General features: G+C 42.1%; 2 protein-coding genes and 1 long non-coding RNA gene across 3 annotated transcripts in view; all 3 read right to left on the bottom strand.

The window, feature by feature from the left end:
- Positions 1-23,732, bottom strand: part of LOC306916580 — a 144,595-nt gene that overhangs the window by 12,735 nt on the left and 108,128 nt on the right. The gene's annotated exons all lie outside the window — the stretch shown is intronic.
- mrpl42 (mitochondrial ribosomal protein L42) lies at positions 7,115-11,622 on the bottom strand. Its single transcript, XM_079494405.1, has 5 exons — positions 11,465-11,622; positions 9,912-9,975; positions 8,648-8,732; positions 7,561-7,724; positions 7,115-7,231 (listed from the first exon to the last, which is right to left on the bottom strand). The coding sequence occupies exons 1-5, from the start codon at positions 11,547-11,549 to the stop codon at positions 7,177-7,179; spliced, it is 453 nt and encodes a 150-aa protein (XP_079350531.1). The 5' UTR covers positions 11,550-11,622; the 3' UTR covers positions 7,115-7,176.
- LOC306916577 (dynein axonemal heavy chain 12-like) overlaps positions 13,513-23,732 on the bottom strand; it is a gene marked incomplete at its 3' end in the record, with an annotated part of 94,759 nt that continues 84,539 nt past the window's right edge. Inside the window, exons 72-77 of the mRNA XM_079494500.1 lie at positions 21,104-21,207; positions 20,042-20,246; positions 17,837-17,974; positions 16,020-16,111; positions 14,808-14,875; positions 13,513-13,715 (exon numbers count right to left, since the gene is read on the bottom strand). Of these exons, the coding sequence (XP_079350626.1) occupies positions 13,513-13,715; positions 14,808-14,875; positions 16,020-16,111; positions 17,837-17,974; positions 20,042-20,246; positions 21,104-21,207 (810 nt within the window). The remainder of the gene's footprint in view (positions 13,716-14,807; positions 14,876-16,019; positions 16,112-17,836; positions 17,975-20,041; positions 20,247-21,103; positions 21,208-23,732) is intronic.

Here is a 23,732-nt window from a genome sequence, read left to right as displayed (position 1 = left end):
TTCATATCAATGGTCCATTATTTATTCAGCATTTGAGCCAGGGACCACCATCCATTTGATGACATTTAGCCTCTCAGACCCAAAACTAAAGAATATTTTGCTATAGTTCGATACGATTTTGTCCACAATTCCATGCTGTTTGTTGGTACCATTATAGGCAATCATTGATCAAAATAACAATTATTTCAGTCTCTAATTGTATTTGAACAAAAATGAAACTAAATGGACCTGTATAAACTAAATGTTACACTCTTAAAGATCTATAAGGGGTTAAGGGTCCATTTGGTTACCGACTCTCCATCATTTAGCTGGGGACCACCATGTCTGGAACTGGAACCCCCTCAAGGACTGCTGGTAGTGGTACCCGGAACACTGTTTGAGAACCACTGGTGTATGTAATACCATAAAAAAACGTATGTTTAATGTACTGGACGTACGTTATAGACATTTTACAATGCTAAGGCCCTGTTATAGCAGGCTTGTCACAATTATTTTCATTACATAATACTCTAATCGCAATTATTTGAGGTAACCAGTGTTGTTTGTCAACTAAAACTATGACGAAAAATGTTCGTCGACTACCCTTTTTCACTGACAAAAACGAAATGGAAACCAAATGAAAACTAAGCTATACCACCATTCAAAGTGTGACTCCTTTGTGTTTTGGCAAAACGGATACAAGGCAATACACTTCAACTTAACTTAAACAAAGAGTCTTTTTTTATTAGTCTGGTTCCCCCACTTTCTTTCTTATTATTCTTCTAAAGTAACCTTTTTTTATTCGCTACTCCTCCCTCCAAATTACTTCCATTTAATAGGAGTGACTTGACATTGTAATTGGCTAGCAAAAATAGTGGGAGGGGCCTGTGTAAGCAATAGGGTATGCACGTGACATCATCATCAAACCAGGAAGTTATGCAGGAACGCCTACTGAGTGGCAAAAAACTACTTTCTGGCCTTGACAGCCCATACATCCACACAGAAAAGTCATATCTGATTGCATTAAACAACATTAAACGATGTTTGCCTGTTGCTTTGCCACTCGATGTGCCATTCACTTTAAGCATGCGCATACTCTCTATTGCGGCAACCACACTTTGCAATTTTTCAAAATTGCGACTTTTCTAGTTTTTATTCATTCATCATACTTTTATGAAATGAAATGAAATGAAATCTATATTTACCCAGGGTATCTGGGCTAAGCTCAAGAACTTGTTTCCAGCCAGGCCCTGCTCATAGAACACATTTCATCGTAGTGGTTGATGCCTTGTTCAAGGGCATTTCAGCGGTGGTAATTTTAACGTGTCGGACGGCTGGTTCGAACTGGGAACCTTCCGGTATCTAGACCGCGCCGCTATCCGTTCGGCCACCGCTGCCACAATATCATATCTTGGACCTATATATATATATATATATATATATATATACACACACACACACACACACACACACACACAGGACCTACACATCAAGTAAAGCAATTTGAATCGACCAAATTGGAACAGTTCTCTTTAATTAGTCTGCATAACAGAAAGAGGATCAAAAGCAAACCACCCCCCCCCCCCCCCCCAACAAGCAGCAAACCATCCCCCCACCACCCACCAAGCAGCACCCCCCCCCCCCCCAAATGTTTCACAAATAATTCTACTTTCTTTCCAGCCTTGAACAGAAACTGACTTGGGAAACGAAAGAAAAAAAGAAAAACACCATGGCAAATTATTATAGTATTAGTATACCATAACATATGACCATTTCTACAAAAAAAAAATCCAAAAAACACCATGGCAAATTATTATAGTATACCATAACATATGACCATTTCTACAAAAAAAAGAATCCAGGAAAATTAAACATGCCTGCATATCAGCTTGTTCCCAAAATAAGTACAATAATATTGTACAGACCTCAATCATCATACAGTAATTTGTGCAGTAACACAAAAATCACATAATTTTAGGAAAAAAATTCCACACATTTTTTTTTTCAAAAATAGCACACAGCCCATAGCAGATCTACAAGCTTACAACAACACAGTAAGCTAGATCAACTATTTCCGCTATTTTGTACATTTTGGGGAAATAATTCCTTTGTATATTTAAGTTTTTCATCCTGTGCCGTTTGTGATCACGAAGACTAAAAGGCAAAGAGAAATACAAATTGTAACGTGGCAATGTTACAATTTGTGGCAGTGACGCAAAAGAACACAATCAAATCATTAGGTGCAATTATTTGTGACAACAATCGTTGAAAGTTTAGGTCAACCTAAACGCGTGCACGATGGCCCCAGGTGACAGGATAACGAGAGGAGCGTTGTCACAGTTGCACCACAGCATGGGGTAGATCGGCTCCACAAATTCGCACTGCGTGAAACATTGCAGCAGAGCCTTGGCGTCGACATCGTAAAAACACACCTCGCGTCCCGTGTAGTCCACCAACATCCCGATCCTCTCGGGCCTCGTGCTCGGGAAGAGACGGGTCGTGTTGGCCGCCGCCGCCGCCGGTGGCCTTTTGGTTCTGCCGGACAAATAGTTCCCGTCCTTATCCAGTCGCAGCGACCAGCTCGCCACCTGCTGCTTCCTGTTGTGTTTGAAGGACTGGTCGACGGCTCCCAGCATCCAGTCCGTGTTTCCTCTGACCTGTGTTGTTTTTGGCAGCAAATATCTATTTTAGTTTTAGTCATAGCCTCTTGAATAGTTTTCATTTAGTTTTAGTCACCGGGAATGTGTTAGTGTTGGTTTCGTTTTTAGTCGAATAAATCTACAGGTGATTTAGTCGACTAAAATGTATTTTGGCGGGCCTTGATGCCGTCGTAATGACTATTTTTAGACTTGCTGAAAATAGCTGATCTACAAGCTCAGCTTGTGAGCTTGCAGATCAGCTATTTTCATAGCTGATTTTCAGCATGCAACCAAGTGTAAAATGACTTATACTGGATCTCTTGTCCACTAGTCCCTTCCTAACATTTTTGTCTAGTTTTTATTTTTTTGACGAAATTGTCATTTAGTCTTAGTTTTAGTCATCGTAGCTTAGTTTTCATTTAGTTCCCATTATAGTTTGTCAGTGAAAACAGGTAGTTGGTTTTAGTGGACGAAAACAACACCGACCTGAACCTCATAGTAGAGCTTAGACGAGCAGATGTAATCTCTGGCCAGGACGAACAGGTCGTTGGTGTTTCGGGGCGACATCGTCGGCCTCCTGGCCCGCACCTGTTTCCCGCCTTCGGAGAGCACGAGGGCGGCAGTGGCTGTGTCGGGGTCCAGGGTCACGTGGCGTGCGTAGCGCCGTCGCGCCCACGCCAGCTTGGCTCTGGGAACCGCCTCCATCTTGTAATGCAGCGTCTCCTCCAGCCCGGCGATGTCCGTCAGAACGGCCATCAGGCGCTGAGGAGCCGGGGTCTTCTGCACCTCGCTCAAAGCGAGGACTTCCGGAACGCCGCACAGCGAATGGAACGTCTGGAGGAGACGGTGGTGCTCCTTGGCGTTCAACGACCGCTCCATCTCGGCGATTCTCCCCTGGAGTGCGGCGATGTCGGCCTCCAGCCAGTCCGCGGAGTGCTGGGCTCGCTCCTGGGCCGCTTGCCGCCTCTCCTCAATCTCCTCGACGAGCGCGTTGCAGTGGCTCTGGATGGCCGACGCCAGAGCTTCGAACACTTTGACGGCGCTCGCCTTGTCCTTCGCCGCGTAGCCGTTGATCCTGTGCAGGTCCTGTCGGAGCTGATGGACTCTTTTCCGACGCTCCGCGATCATGACCACGACGCCGCTCCTGATTTGGCGGAGCTCGGCGTGCACCCTCTGGTACTCTTCCTCCAGAAGCACGGCTGAGTGGGCCTGCCGCCAGGATTTGGGGAGAAAGGGAGACGAGGAAGAATTGTTGTTGTTCATGTTAGTTTGGTATCAAAGCGTCTGATTGATTGACCAGACACATCACAGTGGCTGGTCTACAGTAGCCAATAACATCACAGGAAAAAAAGGTATTTTTGAGCTAAATTCAGCTTGTGTAGTAGGTGGCCTTACTTCAGTCACCATATTTAGGATCATGTTCGAATGCCCCCACCGCCCTGTCAAAAATAGCTAAAATCGCTAAAACTAAAGAAAGCAAATGAAAAAAAAAATGAACACTCATCTTTTACTTTCTCTAATAACAACCTAAAACATGAACCTTGGTTGAAAAAAACTAAAGTTGTCCTTTAAGCTGATTGGTTAAATACAATTTACCTTGTGATCAGTCTTCAGACACTCCAGACAGATGATCTCCAGGTCGCTTCGGCAGAAGATGTTCAGAGGCTCGCCGTGGCTCAGACACGTCCTGCTCTCCGGGCCCCCAGGGGCCACGTGCTTCTGGGCCTTGCGCTAGAGTTTGACGATATGGAACGACACAATATTTTGTCCAGCTGTATCACGATGCATGACATTATCACAATATGTTTTCATGCGTTTTTTATTGTTAATTTTGAAGTTACTTGACAGTACAGCCACCTGCAATGTAACATGTAACATGATGGACCACAGCTCTGGGCAGGAGAGCAGAGGGCCACAGGTCTGGGGAGGAGAGCAGAGGGCCACAGGTCTGGACAGGAGAGCAGAGGGCCACAGGTCTGGACAGGAGAGCAGAGGGTCACAGGTCTGGACAGGAGAGCAGAGGGCCACAGGTCTGGAGAGGAGAGCAGAGGGCCACAGGTCTGGGGAGTTCTGAGTAAACCTGAAAGGAGACGGACACGTACTTTATATTTAATTATGCAATATCTGACTGTGACAAACACAAGAACATTTTACTATGTAGCCATGGGCAACTGAATGGTGGCCCTGGGGCCCCATGCAGCCCCCACCATCACTTAATGCGGCCCTGGGGCCCCATGCGGCCCCCACCATCACTTAATGCGGCATGGGGCCCCATGCAGCCCCCACCATCACCCAATGCGGCCCTGGGGCCCCTTGCGGCCCCCACCATCACTTAATGTGGCAGCGGCCCGCAGGAAAAAAAAATAAATAAAAAACAGTGAGAATCATAATACTGAGATATTGATTAGTAGCTTAATGCCTAGTATTCAAAAGTTACGTTTTTTTTAGTTCATAAAGTATAACCGTTTTTAACCTTCTATGATTGATTAAGTGTTTCTTACCATGTATCACTCTGGGATTCTTTGTGAATGAAAAGTGAAATACAAATAAAATGCATTATTATTAATAATATGGACTCAGGGGGAAAAAACGTGTGTACAATGAGGAATAACATTAGCCTCGGAGACCACATGTATGCTTTTGTTTCAAATGAGAACAATAAACATTGAACTCACCTATGGTAGTGGATGATGGTACAGTAGGTATTATTATTTCTGTAGGCAGTTATAGTTACAATTCCTACTTATGACAACTTTCAACAGTAGGCTTACTACTAATGTTTTGTTTTCACTCACCCTTTCACTGGGAAAAGAGTCCAAACCGCACTGGGCGTCTCTTCCTTCCAACACACAGGTGTCGCCAATCATACTCTAAATTACTTGCGTCATATGAGCTATGGGTTACTTGCATAGAGTTGGGTTAGTTGTCAAGGCAACGAGCTCTTATCCAATCAGAGGCAAGGCGGACAACCCAATTTAGCCAACCACGGCGCGACTGGCCATCCTTTCTTTCGACTGGAGCTATGGGATCTTATGTTGTGGGGGGACCTATTTGATGACTAAAAGTAAGACTAAATATACCGAGAATTTCGTTTATGATCAATAAAATAAGAACATTATAATAGTGTGTAAAAAAGAAAATCTATAATTTGCCAGTTGCCACAGACATTGATTTCAATGTGAAGTTCAACCAAAATAGTTTCCTATGCTTTCCACTATGTACACCCAAAAGAGTAAATAGTGACACTGTGTGGTCAGGGGAGCTCTATACATGCAAATCTGTGGGCCTGTATTTCCTTTATTGTTTGCTGGGCTTTGAAGAGACAGGTATGTTTTGAGTCTCCACTCCTAGTTAACAAACTCCTGTGATAGTAATAGGCCTTTTTAACATCCATACATCCTTCCATCTTCAACCGATTATCCGTAGTCGGGTCGCGGGGGCAACAGCTCCACCAGAGAGCTCCAGACATTCCTCTCCATAGCAACATCAGTGACTTCCTCCTGGGGGATTCCGAGGAGTTCCAAGGCCAGTGAGTCGATGTAATCCCTCCATCTGCACCTTGGTCTGCCCCGGGGGTCCCTAGGGAGACGTTCAAGAGGCATCCTAACCAGATGCCTGCACTGAACCACCTAAGCACCACCTTTCCAGGCGAAGGAGCAGCGGCTCTACTCCAAGTCTCTCTCGCGTGACTGAAATTCTCACCCTATCTCTAAGGGAGATGCCAGCCACCCGTCGGAGAAAACTAATTTCAGCCGCAACCTTATTCTTTACCAACAGCCGTGTTGACATAATTGTTGTGCAACTGTAACCCCTATTTTCTTTCATGGCTAAGTAATGCTTTTCTTTGTTCTTTGTTTGAACATGTTAGACAGAAATGCACAAAATACATTATACTACTGTTAACCCATTTAGACCCGAGTACGCATCAGTGTTGTATTAGCTTTAAAACCGTTTAACCATTATTTGAACATGTTGAAAAATAGGAGATCTACAAGCTCGTAGCATGGTACTCGGAGCTTTGAAAAATCAGGAAAACGTGTGCAAATCTTTGATTTGCACACGTTTTTTAACTCATCTTTGCTTCTGGGAGGTCCCTGGAACAGCATATTTTCCGATGGGGGTCGGCGGCCAAATATATATATATACTTTTAGTGGTCCTTGGGTGCTGAAATAGTTTGAGCACCACTGACATAGGAAACATTAACATAGGATATTCAGAAAACTGTCATGATTTAGAAGACATTTGTAGAATCTGGTCTCAGATCTTAAAGGCTTAATAAACAATTGTTGCACCACCAACAGTATGTCTGTGATCAACTATTAGTTGATACTTGATAATATTCAGGTGTTGGGTAGCGGAATATTTAGCTCTTATAATTTTTGTATTTTATCACAAAACGTATATCCTACTGGCCTTAGACTACATACTGTACATTACATACATAAAATGTAGCTTCAACTACACATAATTACAAAAGTATTAAACTCATAACAGACTTCATATATATAATTTTATTAAACACAAAATTACACCAAACAACTCAAGTAGGCTACATAATTATGAACTATTTCTGTCCTTCGGTGGGTCCTTCTTTATCCGTCTCATGTGGTACCTGTGAACAGAAAAAACAAACAAAAGACATCTTATGTTTTATTTTATCTGCGCAGGCCGAGGTCAGAGTAGCGTTTTCATTTCACCCATCTGTGTGTGTGTGTGTGTGTTCGCGTTTGTGTGCGTGCGTGTGTGAGAGCCGCATGTGCAAACTGCACACACACAGAGACTATACAAATAACACGTGTCAAGATACCCCTGGGGTGGGTAGTAGTAACACTAGTAAGTAGCAACATCGAAAAAACTGTACATATTCTTGGGCCGGTAATGTAAATGTAATTTCATGTGGACTCGTGGAGCACTGTCCCTGCGCCCCAACCATGTACTTACTGTCCTCTGGGGAACCAGCGGTGTTTCGTGGTGAAGAACATGTTGCTGAGCTCCTCCACGGTCGGTCCAGATTTCATCTTCAGAACCTCTTTACTGAGCTGAGCCTTCAACACCTGGTCATGTGTCTCCGCCGCGTTAGTCAGCGGGTCTGGGCGCTCGATGGGCTGTGTGGGTTTGATTGGGATTATTAGTCTGTTTCAATTTATGGCAGGCATTTAGCAGACGTTCTTAATCCAGAGCGATTCATCATAGAACTTTTAAAATTAACATATTAAAATAATTCCTTATTTTAATATGGAATTATTATTAATCATCAGTCTCAAATATTAGCTGTTTATACTTCTGGTTACAGGATCATGGTCCCGTCTACTATTCTAGCCCCAAGGACTTGAACGATGCTGTGATTGAGATTCTCTCAAAAACAGACAGTGTCTATTATAGCATGTCTGAGTTGGTCTTCTCCAACGTGTAGTGTGTTAGCGAGTATCATTTAAGGTCAAGGTCAAGTTTATGTATATGTCCCAAGTTGGGCAATTCATTTTACAGCAGATAATAAGAGCTCTAAAAGACACAGTACAGTAAACATACAACAACAACAAGAGACATACGTATAACATACATTATCACAAGATACAGATCATTACCTTAAATATAAAGTGCAAGAGCTAAAGTTAAAGTGCACCAAGTGTAACTATCCTCACCACCCACCCTTGAAACTACACAGCAGTTACCTCCTCTTACTTCCCCCATTGATGGCCCGAATGGAGGCAGGTATGAAGGAGAATTTGTACTGGTTATTCTTAGTGACAGCCGTCTTTAACCACTGGCCGGAAGGCAGTAGTGCATATTCTCGGTTTAGGGGGTGGGCGCCGTCTGCTCTAATTAATGATGCTTTATTAAGCACCTGTTTGTCATATATATGACTCAGACAGCAGAACTTTTCCCCCACAATCATGCTAGCCCCCTTAACAACCCCGTTATGGGCATTTTTCTGTCTGATTCCAAGGTTACCAAACCAGCAAATGGCCACAAATGAAATGACAGACTCAATGAACAGAACAGTTAACAGAACAGTTAAGTGTCTAACCTGTGTAAACTCGTAAGGGACATCAACAGAGGGATGATAGCAGACGATGGTTTTCCCATCAGATGTCACACCTAGTTCCACTTTACTGAAGTCAGAGAGAAATAAATGACCATTTAAAAAGGTAAACATTCAATGTGAACAACATAAAATAAACCACATTTAACAACAAATAAATACATAAGAAAATAAAAGTGAGGCTGGGAAGAAAAATCATGTTCAAACTAAGTAATCAAGACATGGTTAACATGCTTTGACCTTGAAACATCTCGACACTGGTGAGTAACTTTGTTGTCCATCACAAGATCAATCAAATTAAAGGCTAGTGTTACTGTTAAATCAGTGATAATTCCTTAGGTTAAAGGGAGCATGTATTTCATATTAAACAAACTTTCATTTTTACACATTATGGTGGTAGAAAAGATTAGTAATCTGTACACATTAGTTTTATATTTAGCATAAAATACACTAAAAGGACATTCTGCAAAAGAGGAATTGATCAAAAATACTCAAAGAAAAGCCAATGCTGCGTTCACACGGGCAGATGCAAAAGATACAAATCTTTGTATCTGAAGTTGAAACCGGCTCATCTGTTCTGTAGCTTTGTATCTTTTGCAGCAGCTGCAAACATCGGATGCATCTTTGCATCTTCATGTCGCTGTGCTTACATCGACAATGACTGCAGCTTTGCATCTGCCCGTGTTTTCCCATCATAACACAGAATAACTCTCAGATCAGCTACAACTTTTACAATGGAGAGGGCCACTATATTTCTAACACTCACTCCAGAGGGCCACATTACTGTCATAGCAAAAAAATAACTCAAGCTCAAAACGCGTCGCACTGTGACGTGGTTTGAGCTTGTAGATCTGCTATTTTTGCTATATTGGAATTGAAATCCTGAATATTTTTTTGCTATATTTGAATTGGAATCCTGAAAATTAACATTTTTATTTAATTTCAAATGCATTTCAAATGCCCTTAATTATAGTTATGTTAACTTTATGAATCTTGGAATTGTAACAGCTGAAATAAATATATCAATATTCTATTTAACTATATTATTAAGCTGCGGGCCGCACTAAGTGAAGGTGGGGGCCGCATGTGGCCCCCGGGGCGCCAGTTGCCCATGTACGAGCTAAACTGATTGATCAGCTCTGAAAATATTCTTTAGAAACATTACAAGCATTATGTAGGGTAGGCTGGCTAACTAACAGACAAACCAGTTCATATTACCAGCATTATGCAGGCTAACTAACGGACATACCAGTTCACGTCTTCCAAAGACGGCCCACTGAGTGTTGACTTTTGAATCGTCGGCACGAAACACGCTGCGAAGACATGAGTGACATTCTGTCAGATACATTTTACAACTAATTTAACAAGGACATCACATATGCAGGGATAGCTTATTAAAAAAATAAAGGGAGTGGACCCATAACAATGTGTTCGGGACAGATTTGTTTGTGAACCACTCCGATGTGGAACGCCCTACCAACAGTCATTAAGACATGCAAATCCCTTGACTCCTTCAAAACCGCTCTCAAAGGGCATCTACGGACAGCTGCAATTCGAAACTGGCTCATGTAAAATCTGAATCCCCCCCCCCCCCCCTCCTATGATGAATTCCTGTTCTGTTCTTTGGCTAAATAGAAGTGTCTATTCGTACGTCTCTGTTTGAACAAGGTGGACCCTCTTGTAAACAAGTAATGTAACGTATAATGCTTTATTGAAATGAAATGAAATCTATATTTACCCAGGGTATCTGGGCTAAGCTCAAGAACTTGTTTCCAGCCAGGCCCTGCTCATAGAACACATTTCATCGTAGTGGTTCAATGCCTTGTTCAAGGGCACTTCAGCGGTGGTAATTTTAACGTGTCGGACGGCTGATTCGAACTAGGAACCTTCCGGTATCAAGACCGCGCCGCTATCCGTTCGGCCACCGCTGCCACATTGGGTCGTCCACTCACAGTTAACAGACTTTGTATTGAGTTGTGCTTGAAATGTACTGTAATCCTGCAAACTGTTAATAAATATTTCAATCAATCAATGCACTGTGCTGTGCTAGAGTACCATTAGTCAAAATGTCATGTCATGAGTGCTCAGTCCAGTGTCCTCACTCACTCAGGACTCATTTTTTAGGCATGTCTGTGTTATTGACACAGGGAAGTGAAGATGCATGTCTGTCCTGCATTTGTATAGTTACATGATGACCATACAAACAGAAGGCGGTTGTTAAGGTCCAATTTATAGCCTAAGATTTAGTATTTTATTTCATCTTTAGGCTAATGTATATGGAATATGGTCCATACAAATCACACATCTCTTCCACTGACATCAAACTGCAACTCCTGAACTGAATTGAAAAATGGAGGAGCCTGATGTAGTCTTTAGTGCTTTTCATGGTTTCATCCTCGTGATGAAGCAGTTTTTGTATCGACTTGTTGTGCTTTCGTTTGAAATGTACTCATTATACAATGTGTTAATAATAATGTCAATCAAATTCTAATCAACTACTAAACATTGATCTTATTTCTCCGAATGCATGCTTTGACACGTCAACAGTTTAATACCCATACTGATACATAACCGTACAGACTAGGTCGTAATAATAATACATGATTAGATTATTATCAGATTATTTACATCATGTCGGAGATGATCAAGGTACATACCTTCTAAGGTACATATACTTCTTGGCTAACGTTAGCTTGCTTCTCTAGTCCACCAGAGCTGGCTCTTATATCTGACGTTGAAGCCAGAATACATTTTGATTATACTCATTTAAATAAACATGAACATTTTCTACACGGGACTTACTTCGCCCAGGCCGTAGCTGTGTGGTTATATTAGACAATCTTGTAAAAGCATTTAACCTCCTGCACAACAAATGACCCGACGCCATGATGATTGGAAAATGGTACGTCTCGTAAACAGTCCCGTGGTGAACAATAATAAAGCGGAGATTTGTTCCGAGGTGCGTTTGGTCTGTCGTCATTTTAGGTCGTCACTCGTCATCCTATGCTCGTCATGCAACCTAAACTGTCTGTCTGGCGTCATAGGGTGCGTTCGGAAATGCGCACCAGGAGCGTGCAACGCAGTGCGAAGTATTGAGCTTAGCCCAGATACCCTGGGTAAATATAGATTTCATTTCATTTCATTTCATCCATCCGAACGCACCTGTTATCTAAATAGCTATACTCCAAAATGCAACCTTTTACAAATTTACATTGCACATTTACATTGGTGGCTTTAAATATATTTAGATCTACCCTGCCATCACTGGTGGAAAAAGTACTCTTCTTTTTTTAAATTATTATTATTATTATTATTATTATTATTACTTTAAGTTAAAGTATCAATAATACAATAGGTATAACTTAAGTAAAAGTCAGAATTAAAAAAATATATACAAGAGTAAAAGTATTGGCATCAAAATGTACTTAAAGCACCAAAAGTAAAAGTACTCATATAGAATGTCCTATTTAAAAAGACAAACAACAAATTATAACCATTTGAATATATTTATTATTAAACATGTATTCCTGAGTAATTACAAACTCGCCCGGCCCCTGTACCTCATGAACGGGACTCAAACACGTGACACGCTGTCAGGCCAGAATCTATATGTGGCATGCGCCTGGACCACGAGGCCAGCGGGCACCCCAAGTCTATGACTGGACATTAATGTTTATTTAGGGTCAATTATGATGCAACTCGTCCCAGCCAAGTCTATGGATTTTAACGTTTATTTAGGGTAGCTTATGATTATACACAGGTCCTGGACCTGGTGAGACGTAAGAGGGGCCCGGGCAGGAGTCAACCCACAGAGCCTAGTCCTTCCATGCATCACTGAGGATACGTCCCAGGTGCATCCATGCAATGTGTTTTGTTATTATGATGTAATTTGTGCCAGCCAAGTCTACGGACTTTCATGTTTGTTTAGGGTAAATTAACTTAACGTAAGATAGAAGTCATCTCGCTGATCTTGAAATACTTATTTATAATATTATTTTATTTATCACGGACATGAGAGAACATCAACATGCACCCCAAAAATCTAAAACCCTTATAGATCTTTTCATTTTACGCTCTCAAGAGTTCCAATTATTGAACCAACATCAATTCAGCATGGAATTGTGGACAACATCTTATTCAACTATATTCTTTAGTTTTGGGTCTGAGAGTGGTGGTCTGTGTGGCTCAAAAACCGAAAAAAATGGGCCTTGAGGGTGCCTATAGCCTAGTGGTCCAGGCACATTCCACATATAGGCTCTGGCCTGACAGCGCGTTGCGTGTTCGAGTCGCGTTCATGACGACCTTTGCTGCTTGTCTCTATGAATAAAGGCAGAAAAGCCAAAAAACAAATATTAAAAAAGAAAAGAAAATGGGCCTTGATATGAAACAGGTAGAAAACCACTCGGTCTATAGTTGAAGTACAGAAATGGAACCAAAGTGTGTGGTGTGTTGAAGTAAATGGTGCATTTATATAGCACCTTTATCCAAGGCGCATTACATAGATTGTGCATTACATTCACCCATTCACACACAGATTCATACACCGATGGATGGCGGAAACCATGCAAGGCACCAACCAGCACATCGGGAGCAATTAGGGGTTCAGTGTCTTGCTCAAGGACACTTCGACACTAACTCTGGGGGAGGCCGGGTTCGAACTGGCAACCTTGCGGTTACCATCCAGCGGTTACCCCTGAGCCACCGCCGCTCCTTTGTTGAAGTATACAGTGCAATGAGACAATGTTTTTTAGCCTTTGTATTGAGTTTGTGCTTGAAATGTACTGTAATTCTGCAAACTGTTAATAAATATTTCAATCAATCAATCAATCAAAGTCCGATCGATCATCATCCTAGTCGTCTAGTTGACAGAGCAGAGCCACGCCCCTCTTGATCCAGTGGCGCGGGCGCCGGTCCGTGGGCAGCGTCATGGAGATGACGAAGTTGGTGGAGTGTCCCGTGGTGGACAGGGTGCCCTTCCTCTCGCTGGTCTTGTAGATCGGACATACGTACCGAGTCTCGTCAGGCTGCTGCTCCCCCGACTGGCTCTTCCTCTCTGGAGGGGGAAGAGGGAAGCAGTGTTGACTTTGACAGCAAATTCTGATGTTAGTTTGAGTCATAGGGCTCTATTTTCATCAGTGCTAAACCCCTTATCCCCAAACTTTCTTTGCCTTTTCTTTACTATTTTATAAAAAATAAATATAATAATAAAATCGGCTATTTTCAAAAGATTTGCAGAAATCATGAAATGGGACTTGATGCACAATGAGTAGGCCTACTGTTAATTTTGGTACATTTTGATACCAATTACTCAAGCACATTTTGAATTCCGGACTTTTACTTGTAACAGAGTAGTTCTAAATAGCAGTATTGATACTGTTACATTTTTCCACCACTGTGACTGTGAGACAGACCACATATTGTTCTAGCTGTTCCTTTCTAGTGTCGCCACTAGATGGCACTGCAAGCACATGGTTGTAGTTCCTGATGACAACAAGTGCATTCTTGTGAGCTTGTATAACAGAGTATTTCTACACATTGCTGTAGTATTGATACTTTTACTTAAGCAGAGAATGCGAGTACATTTTCCACCACTGGTCAGTACCAGTGTTGTTTTTGGCAGCAAAATTTGATTTGAGTCATTATAGTCTTTTGAATAGTTTTAATTTAGTTCTAGTCACATTTTAGTCACCTGGAATGTTTTAGTGATAGTCTAGTTTTAGGCGACTAAATGTCATAAGATTTTAGTCGACTAAATCTACGGTTGATTTAGTAAAATAAAATGTATTTTTGCGGGCCTTGATGCTGTCGTAATGGCTGATTTTACACTTGCTGAAAATAGCCGATCTACAAGCTCACAACACGCCGCCCTGCGACGCGTTGAGATTGTAGATCAGTTATTTTCAGCATGCAACCAAGTGTAAAATGACTCTACTTTACTGGATCTCTTGTCCACTAGTCCAACATTTTAGTCTAGTTTTTATTTCTTGACGAAATTGTCAATATATTTAGTCTTAGTTTATAGTCATCATAGCTTAGTTTTCATTTAGTTTCTATTTAGTTTTCGTCAGTGAAAAAAGGTCGTCGAAGAACATTTTTCGTCTTAGTTTTAGTCGACGAAAACAACACTGGTCGGTATACTACTTACTGGGTTTGATCCAAATAATGGGCATCGGGTCAAACAGGACTTTGGGGTGCTGTTCGGCCAGGACTCCCCTGTGGAGAAAGAAAAGAAGAAGAAAAGAAAAAAAGGAAACTTGTTTTAGGCTTGGTTAAGTTTCACCAGCTCTCTCGCTAGTCTACTAGCACAGTGGTTCTCAACCAGTGGTCCGGGGACCACCAGTGGTCCTTGAGGGGGTCCCAGGTGGTCCAACATGCAGCTAAATAATGGATAGTTAGTAACCAAATGGACCCTTCAAAGATCTTTAACTCTTGAGCGTAAAAAAATAAAACAAAATTGACCCGTATGGGTCCATTTGGTTTCATTTTACGCTCTCAAGAGTTAAATTATTGTTAAACGTCTGCATCACTTAATTTACAATAAGTCGACACAATTAGAGAATGTAGAATAATTCTTATTTTGATCAACGTGTGCCTGTTATCTCCCCTAATGGTACCTACAGCATGTAATTGTGGACAAAATCTTATACAACAACTACAACGGAATATTCTTCATGTGTTACTGCTGCCCTAAACAAATATTAAAAGTCCATAGACTTGGCTGCCATTCGATTTACGTCAAACAACATTGCACTTGTCTACACACGCAGAATTACATTATAAGAGCTGTATTTTGAGGTGTAGTGCAGAGTTGTGTGCATTGTGTAAAAATAATAAAGCCTTCAGTTGCTCTAAACAAATAACAAAAAAATACGTAATTTCCAAAAGCCATGCATTGGAGGGGATAGCTATAGAGCGTCGCAGTCCCGCCCCCTTTCATGATGACGCCAGGCACAGGAAATAATTCCCAGTGCATTTTTCCCAAAAACATTTCAAAAAGTATTTATTTAAAGACCTTTTAAGCGTCGTACGAAGCCAACTCGAGTTGTGACAAATCATGACAACAAACACAATATTTTGGACCAAACAAATAATTACAAAGAAGAAAAACAACAAAAGGTTCTAACCTGCAGTTTCTTTCTACTTTTTAATTCTTTGTTTGGCCCAAAACATTGTGTTTATTGTCATGATATGTCACGACAAGAGTTGGCTTTGTCCGTGGCGTAAACGTCTTTAAATAAATACTTTCTGAAAAGTCTATGAGGAAAATGAACGGGGATTTCTTTTCCGGGTCTCTCGAGGGGGCGGGACTGCGCCGCTCTATAGCGTCCCTCGAAAATAACCCAATATAAATAACTACCCCGTTTTATCCCAGCGAGCTCCATCCAGAAACAGGCCGTTGATGTAGACACCATCTTCAGGGACCGTGTCTGAAGCACTGATAGGGAGGACCTGTAGTAGGCAGACAGTTAGGGAACGGTTAGGGACAGACAGGGACCGTGTCTGAAGCACTGATAGGGAGGACCTGTAGTAGGCAGACAGTTAGGGAACGGTTAGGGACAGACAGGGACCGTGTCTGAAGCACTGATAGGGAGGACCTGTAGTAGGCAGACAGTTAGGGAACGGTTAGGGACAGACAGGGACCGTGTCTGAAGCACTGATAGGGAGGACCTGTAGTAGGCAGACAGTTAGGGAACGGTTAGGGACAGACAGGGACCGTGTCTGAAGCACTGATAGGGAGGACCTGTAGTAGGCAGACAGACAATGATGCAAATTAAACTCAGATCAGCACACACTGCAAAAAGCCCTGCTGAGCATTCATTTATAGACCTGAGGACGATTCTACAAAATGTCTTCTAAATCCTGACAGTTTTCTGAAAAACCCCATGTTTCTATGTCAGTGGTGCTCAACCTTTCTCATGTCAAGAAACCCCAGAATGATCTGTATTTGGCTGCAGAGCCCTATCTGAAAATATGTTGATCCAGGCACCCCACCAGAAGCAAAGATTTGAGTTGAAAACGTTCGCTCTGAAAGAATATATATTCAAAGATTAGCGCCACATTTTCACGATTTAAAAAAAATAGCAGATCTACAGTAGATTTTTCAGTAGCTAAAGTATAACATAATGCTTAACACACCAAAAGGGGTTTCCGCCCAGAATGGGTTAAATTGGTAGGGGTGTAACGATAATAGTAACTGCATCGGAAAATCGATGTTCATTTCAAGAATCAAAGCATATCGAAATGTAAACGGCAACATTGAACTTTGTATCATATAATTTTGCAATGCAAATAATCGATTGTATCAATACTAAGTTCTTGTGCATTGTAATTTAGCAATTTTAAGAAGAAAAAATAAAAAGAGGGGTTTAATTACTTTTCCATTCAATATTGCTACACTGAATACCAGACGACTCGCCCCTTTACCAACTCGCCCCGGGCGTACAGCCGGCGGAACTGCGCGGCCTGGTATTCCTAAAGTAACCTAAGTAAATTATGTTCAACCTAATCTTAAATCCTAACCTTAACCTCAGTAAAACTATGCCTAAACCTAACCCTATACCTAAACTTAACCCCAGTAAAACCCATGCCTAACCCTAAACGTATTTCTAACCTTGTTCTCAGTAAAAACAAAATAAAGAATATAAGAACCGCCGGACCGAGCGGTCGGCGTGAGGTCGGCGGAAAAATGGAGGGGCGAGATGGTTTAGGGGCGACCGTACCTGATACCGCTACACTTGGTCTATCGATAAATGTGTGTATTCTCTGTGTTCATGTCAAGGTACTGCTACGGTTTGTACATGTGTTCAAATATAATGTCTATGTATTTGCCAGAGAATCAATGTGTTTACTTATTTATATCCATATTCATACATTTTCCCTTATAAAACCTGCACTCTCCACATGTGTCACACAGATTGCTAAATAGTTGTATCAATTTAAAATCATTGAATCATATCGTATTGTATCGCCACAATGAACCAATATCGTCCTCATCCACGTATCGTATCGTCAACCATGCATACGTATCGTATCGCTGTTAAAATGGTTCGTTACACCACATATAATGTGTAATATAATGTGTAATGTGCACAACAATGACATCATAACTCTACTGAGATGAGGTCTGAGTGAGTGGACAGAGCTCTCACAGAGCATGACCAGGCTATTATTGACCTCAAAGTCAAAGGCCAGCTGGTCGATGGGGATGTGGTATTTCCGGGCGTAGTTCTGCATGGCTCCGGTCAGGAAGGCCTGGGTGAAGAAGAAGCCCGACAGCCAGAACACATTGGGTTTGGTGGAGTTGTACCAATCCTGTTAAGAGACAGACAGAACATATTGGGTTTGGTGGAGTTCTACCAATCCTGTTAAGAGACAGCCGGAACACATTGGGTTTGGTGGAGTTGTACCAATCCTGTTAGGAGACAGACGGAACACATTGGGTTTGGTGGAGTTGTACCAATCCTGTTAGGAGACAGACGGAACACATTGGGTTTGGTGGAGTTGTACCAGTCCTGTTAAGAGACAGCCAGAACACATTGGGTTTGGTGGAGTTGTACCAATCCTGTTAAGAGACAGACAGAACACATTGGGTTTGGTGGAGTTGTACCAATCCTGTTAAGAGACAGCCAGAACACATTGGGTTTGGTGGAGTTGTACCAGTCCTGTTAAGAGACAGACAGAACACATTGGGTTTGGTGGAGTTGTACCAATCCTGTTAAGAGACAGACAGAACACATTGGGTTTGGTGGAGTTGTACCAGTCCTGTTAAGAGACAGACAGAACACATTGGGTTTGGTGGAGTTGTACCAGTCCTGTTAAGAGACAGACAGAACACATTGGGTTTGGTGGAGTTGTACCAATCCTGTTAAGAGACAGACAGAACACATTGGGTTTGGTGGAGTTGTACCAGTCCTGTTAAGAGACAGACAGAACACATTGGGTTTGGTGGAGTTGTACCAGTCCTGTTAAGAGACAGACAGAACACATTGGGTTTGGTGGAGTTGTACTAATGTTGTAGAGCAGTGGTTCCCACACTTTTTTGGACCAGGTACCCCTTTTGGGGTAGACATTTTTCCAGGTACCCCCTCATCTGAAGCGGCCGCAGAAACCTTTCAAGTGTCCTGAGTCTTTTTGTTGTTTCTGCAGCATGCGTCCTGCTGTTACTGTTTGGGGTCACGACAGGTTGACGGATGTTGTAGTTTTAGTAATCATGTCAGCTATTGGCCCAAAGCAAACATGGGAGAAACACAATGAACAACACAAAAATACGTTTATTGCGCAACTTGGCAGAAATGACCACGTAGATAAACATAATTTTAATGTTAATGTTTTGGGGAATTATTTCGGGTACCCCCTGGCTATGCGTCGCGGACCCCTAGACCCCACTTTGGGAACCGCTGCTGTAGAGCAGTGGTTTTCAACCCTTTTCACGTCAAGGTCCATTATTTATTTGAGCCACGGACCACCATTTGAATGACGTTTAGCCTCTCAGACTCAAAACGAACAATATTTGTTGTTATCGTTGGATACAATTCTATCCATAATTCCATGCTGTACTGATGTGGTACTGTACCATGCCATAGGATGTGGCATATTTATTGGCGAAAACAAGCCTTTTGTGACTTGTGTACTATACTGTGTAAATGTATCGCCTGCCCCTGGTCTGACAACACCAGTGCTGCTGCAGCCAGGTCACACGACCAGCGACAGACAGTATCAGCTCTGGCGAGATCATTTCTAGGTCACAAGCAATTTGGAAGTTGGCTTCCAAACTCCTGGTGTTTCCTTATGGCTTCACGGCCGACAAATTGAACTCGAAGCTGGGCTGAATGAATGGGGAATTACCGCTGTAGTGCCGAAATGATTTCGGCTCGTCAGAAATCTTCGGTGGCATCGAAGTGCCGACTTTAGGACGATCCCCCCGCCCCCGAACCTCGAATGACGTCACATTGTAGGCTCTACTACAGAACTGAACAGAGTTTACTTCGGCTCTAAAATAGCAGTATGAATCAGCCCTATAGTATAATAATAAAACAATCACACCCGTGTGAAGTGACCCCCACACGGTAACTCTGTCATTTCTCGACCGTTTCGGACGCGGGGCGAACCGGGTCTGGAAGTTCCGGGGACCCCCCAGGGACCCCCACACGGAGTTGCACCACTTACTTCACACAGGTGTGATTTTCTTTATACTATTTAGATTTTTTTTTAAATAGTTCAAATAGCCGATCTACAAGCTCACAACAAAGTGTCGATGTAGATCAGCTAGTTGAACAATTTTAAAATGGTTTTCATTTCAAAACAGTAAAAAAAGACATTTAGGGATAAGGGCACTAACAAAAATACGGCCTCACAGGGGTCTAAACAGACGAGACTGACCTTCAAGAAGGTCAGTCTGGAGAGCAGGTCAGTGACGTAGCTTCCCAGAGGCTTGAGGCTGGGGTAGGAGCGCTTGGCCCATTTCTCCGGGACTTTACCCAGCATGAGACTGCCTGCGACGGCCTCCAGGTCGCCATCCATCACCACCAGGCCCTTGATGGCCATCAGCAGGTTCTGTAGACTCTCACGGAGTGTAACACAGAGCCTGAGGCAGAACAAGTAGCAAAATCACATTGTGCATTATTATAATGTAAATTAGTTAAAGATCTACTACTAATAAATTAATAAAACTTTGTTTTGCATAGCACGACATGACATGACATGACATGACATGACATGACATGACATGACATGACATGCAGCTCAAAGTGCTTTGAAGAGCAATAAAGAAAAAAGAAAAGCAAAAGCATAAAACAACATAAATAATAGCAAAAAGGGCAGTGAATAAGGCAAAACAGTGGGAACATTGAGTAACAACACAGATAATTAAAACTCAACTAAAGGCAAGTGTGAAGAAATAGGTCTTGAGCTGTGCTTTAAAACTGTCTACAGAGGCTGACTGTCGTAGGTGTAATGGGAGTTTATTCCAAGCCGTCGGGCCGTAGAGACAGAAAACTGCTTCACCGTGTTTATTTAATAATAATAATAATAATAATAATAATAATAATAATAATAATAATAATAATAATAATAATAATAATAATAATAATAATAATAATACATTACATTACATTACATTACAGTCATTTAGCAGACGCTTTTATCCAAAGCGACTTACAATAAGTGTATTCAACATAGGTAGGGAACAAAAACTACTAATCACCAGAAGTCTTTAGTGCATTTTCTGCAAAAACAAGCAACCAAGAGTATACCTAGCGCTAAGGTAAAAGTGCAATATATCAGCTACCTATTTCCTTAACCGGATGAGACAAAATAGCTAAATCAAATGAGCATGAGCTAAAACAATTAAGTGTATCGACTAAACAAGATCCAATAAACAATACAACAATAGAAAACAAACGTTCGTACAACTAGTTAACAACAAGTAGTTGTAATACATACGTATTGTAGCGCTCCAACTCCTGCACCAGCACAGTGTTCATACTCTCCTCATAGACGAACGGGAACTTTAACAGCGCAGCCTCCACGTCAAAATTGTCCGGAAGCTAAAGGACAAACAGCACAGCAAACAACCAGTCAGGAAGCTAAAGGACATACAGCACAGCAAACAACCAGTCAGGAAGCTAAAGGACATACAGCACAGCAAACAACCAGTCAGGAAGCTAAAGGACACACAGCACAGCAAACAACCAGTCAGGAAGCTAAAGGACAGACAGCACAACAAACAACCAGTCAGGAAGCTAAAGGACATAGAGCACAGCAAACAACCAGTCAGGAAGCTAAAGGACATACAGCACAGCAAACAACCAGTCAGGAAGCTAAAGGACACACAGCACAGCAAACAACCAGTCAGGAAGCTAAAGGAACCAGTCAGGAAGCTAAAGGACAGCACAGCAAACAACCAGTCAGGAAGCTAAAGGACATACAGCACAGCAAACAACCAGTCAGGAAGCTAAAGGACATACAGCACAGCAAACAACCAGTGAGGAAGCTAAAGGACATACAGCACAGCAAACAACCAGTCAGGAAGCTAAAGGACACACAGCACAGCAAACAACCAGTCAGGAAGCTAAAGGACACACAGCACAGCAAACAACCAGTCAGGAAGCTAAAGGACATACAGGTACAGCAAACAACCAGTCAGGAAGCTAAAGGACACACAGCACAGCAAACAACCAGTCAGGAAGCTAAAGGACATACAGCACAGCAAACAACCAGTCAGGAAGCTAAAGGACACACAGCACAGCAAACAACCAGTCAGGAAGCTAAAGGACATACAGGTACAGCAAACAACCAGTCAGGAAGCTAAAGGACACACAGCACAGCAAACAACCAGTCAGGAAGCTAAAGGACACACAGCACAGCAAACAACCAGTCAGGAAGCTAAAGGACATACAGGTACAGCAAACAACCAGTCAGGAAGCTAAAGGACATACAGCACAGCAAACAACCAGTCAGGAAGCTAAAGGACACACAGCACAGCAAACAACCAGTCAGGAAGCTAAAGGACACACAGCACAGCAAACAACCAGTCAGGAAGCTAAAGGACATACAACACAGCAAACAACCAGTCAGGAAGCTAAAGGACACACAGCACAGCAAACAACCAGTCAGGAAGCTAAAGGACAAACAGCACAGCAAACAACCAGTCAGGAAGTTAAAGGACATACAACACAGCAAACAACCAGTCAGGAAGCTAAAGGACACACAGCACAGCACAGAGAACAACCAGTCAGGAAGCTAAAGGACAAACAGCACAGCAAACAACCAGTCAGGAAGTTAAAGGACATACAACACAGCAAACAACCAGTCAGGAAGCTAAAGGACACACAGCACAGCAAACAACCAGTCAGGAAGCTAAAGGACACACAGCACAGCAAACAACCAGTCAGGAAGCTAAAGGACATACAACACAGCAAACAACCAGTCAGGAAGCTAAAGGACACACAGCACAGCAAACAACCAGTCAGGAAGCTAAAGGACAAACAGCACAGCAAACAACCAGTCAGGAAGTTAAAGGACATACAACACAGCAAACAACCAGTCAGGAAGCTAAAGGACACACAGCACAGCACAGAGAACAACCAGTCAGGAAGCTAAAGGACAAACAGCACAGCAAACAACCAGTCAAATTGTCCGGAAGCTAAAGGACATACAGCACAGCAAACAACCAGTCACATTTCAAAACCAAAATCCAAAGAAATGAGACTAAGATAACATATGCATGATGAAGGTCTCAGGGCCAACAAACAAACGTACAAACCTTGATTTATTTATGTTTTTGCATTTAACCCATTTTGGGCGGGAACCCCTTTTGGTGTTTTAAGCATTATGTTATACTTTAGCTATTGAAAAATAGCAGATCTACAAGCTCATAGCGCGGCACCGAGTGCCGCGCTATGAGCATGTAGGTCTGCTATTTTTGAAAAATCGTGAAAATGTAGAGCAAGTCTTTGAATATTCTTTCAGAGCCAACGTTTTTAACTCAAATCATTGCTTCTGTGGGGTCCCTGGAACAACATATTTTCAGATGGGGGTCGGCGACCAATTACATATATAATCTTGGGGGTCCTTGAAAATGTTTGAGAATGACTGACATAGAAACATGGGTTTTTCAGAAAACTGTCAAGACATTTGTAGAATCGTTCCCAGTATATGGGTTAAAGATGTGCGGGAGTTTTTTTTTCAAGAATAACATTCCAACCACTGTGTGGCAATCAATGGCATCAATATGTCCATACACAGACACATGTGTCCGTGGCGAAGACTTTGGTCTTGTACGTGTGGCAAATTCTACATTTTCTACTTTACATACCATTATGTTCTTATTTTGCTCATAAGACCCAATAGGCCTATCTCACAGAATTTCCCCGCCCCCTTTCGGAGCTAGTGGTGATAGCGTGACGTCACTCCATAGACACTACATGTTAACAGAGGTCATTTAAGAAGTCTACAACTTTTGTTTTCTCAAGGTAAGGTTTGTTCTATCTGTTCGAGCTGATTTACCATCTTGTTTGCTTCATAATAATATTGGTCTGTCACATTTTTACATTAGGAAATGTACTTAGAT

The sequence above is a fragment of the Electrona antarctica genome (assembly GCF_951216825.1).
Source record: "Electrona antarctica genome assembly, chromosome: 23".
In the NCBI taxonomy this organism is placed as follows: Eukaryota; Metazoa; Chordata; class Actinopteri; order Myctophiformes; family Myctophidae; genus Electrona; species Electrona antarctica.
The sequence above is the reverse complement of the archived record's forward strand: the minus strand, read 5'-3'. Positions and strand labels throughout refer to the sequence as shown.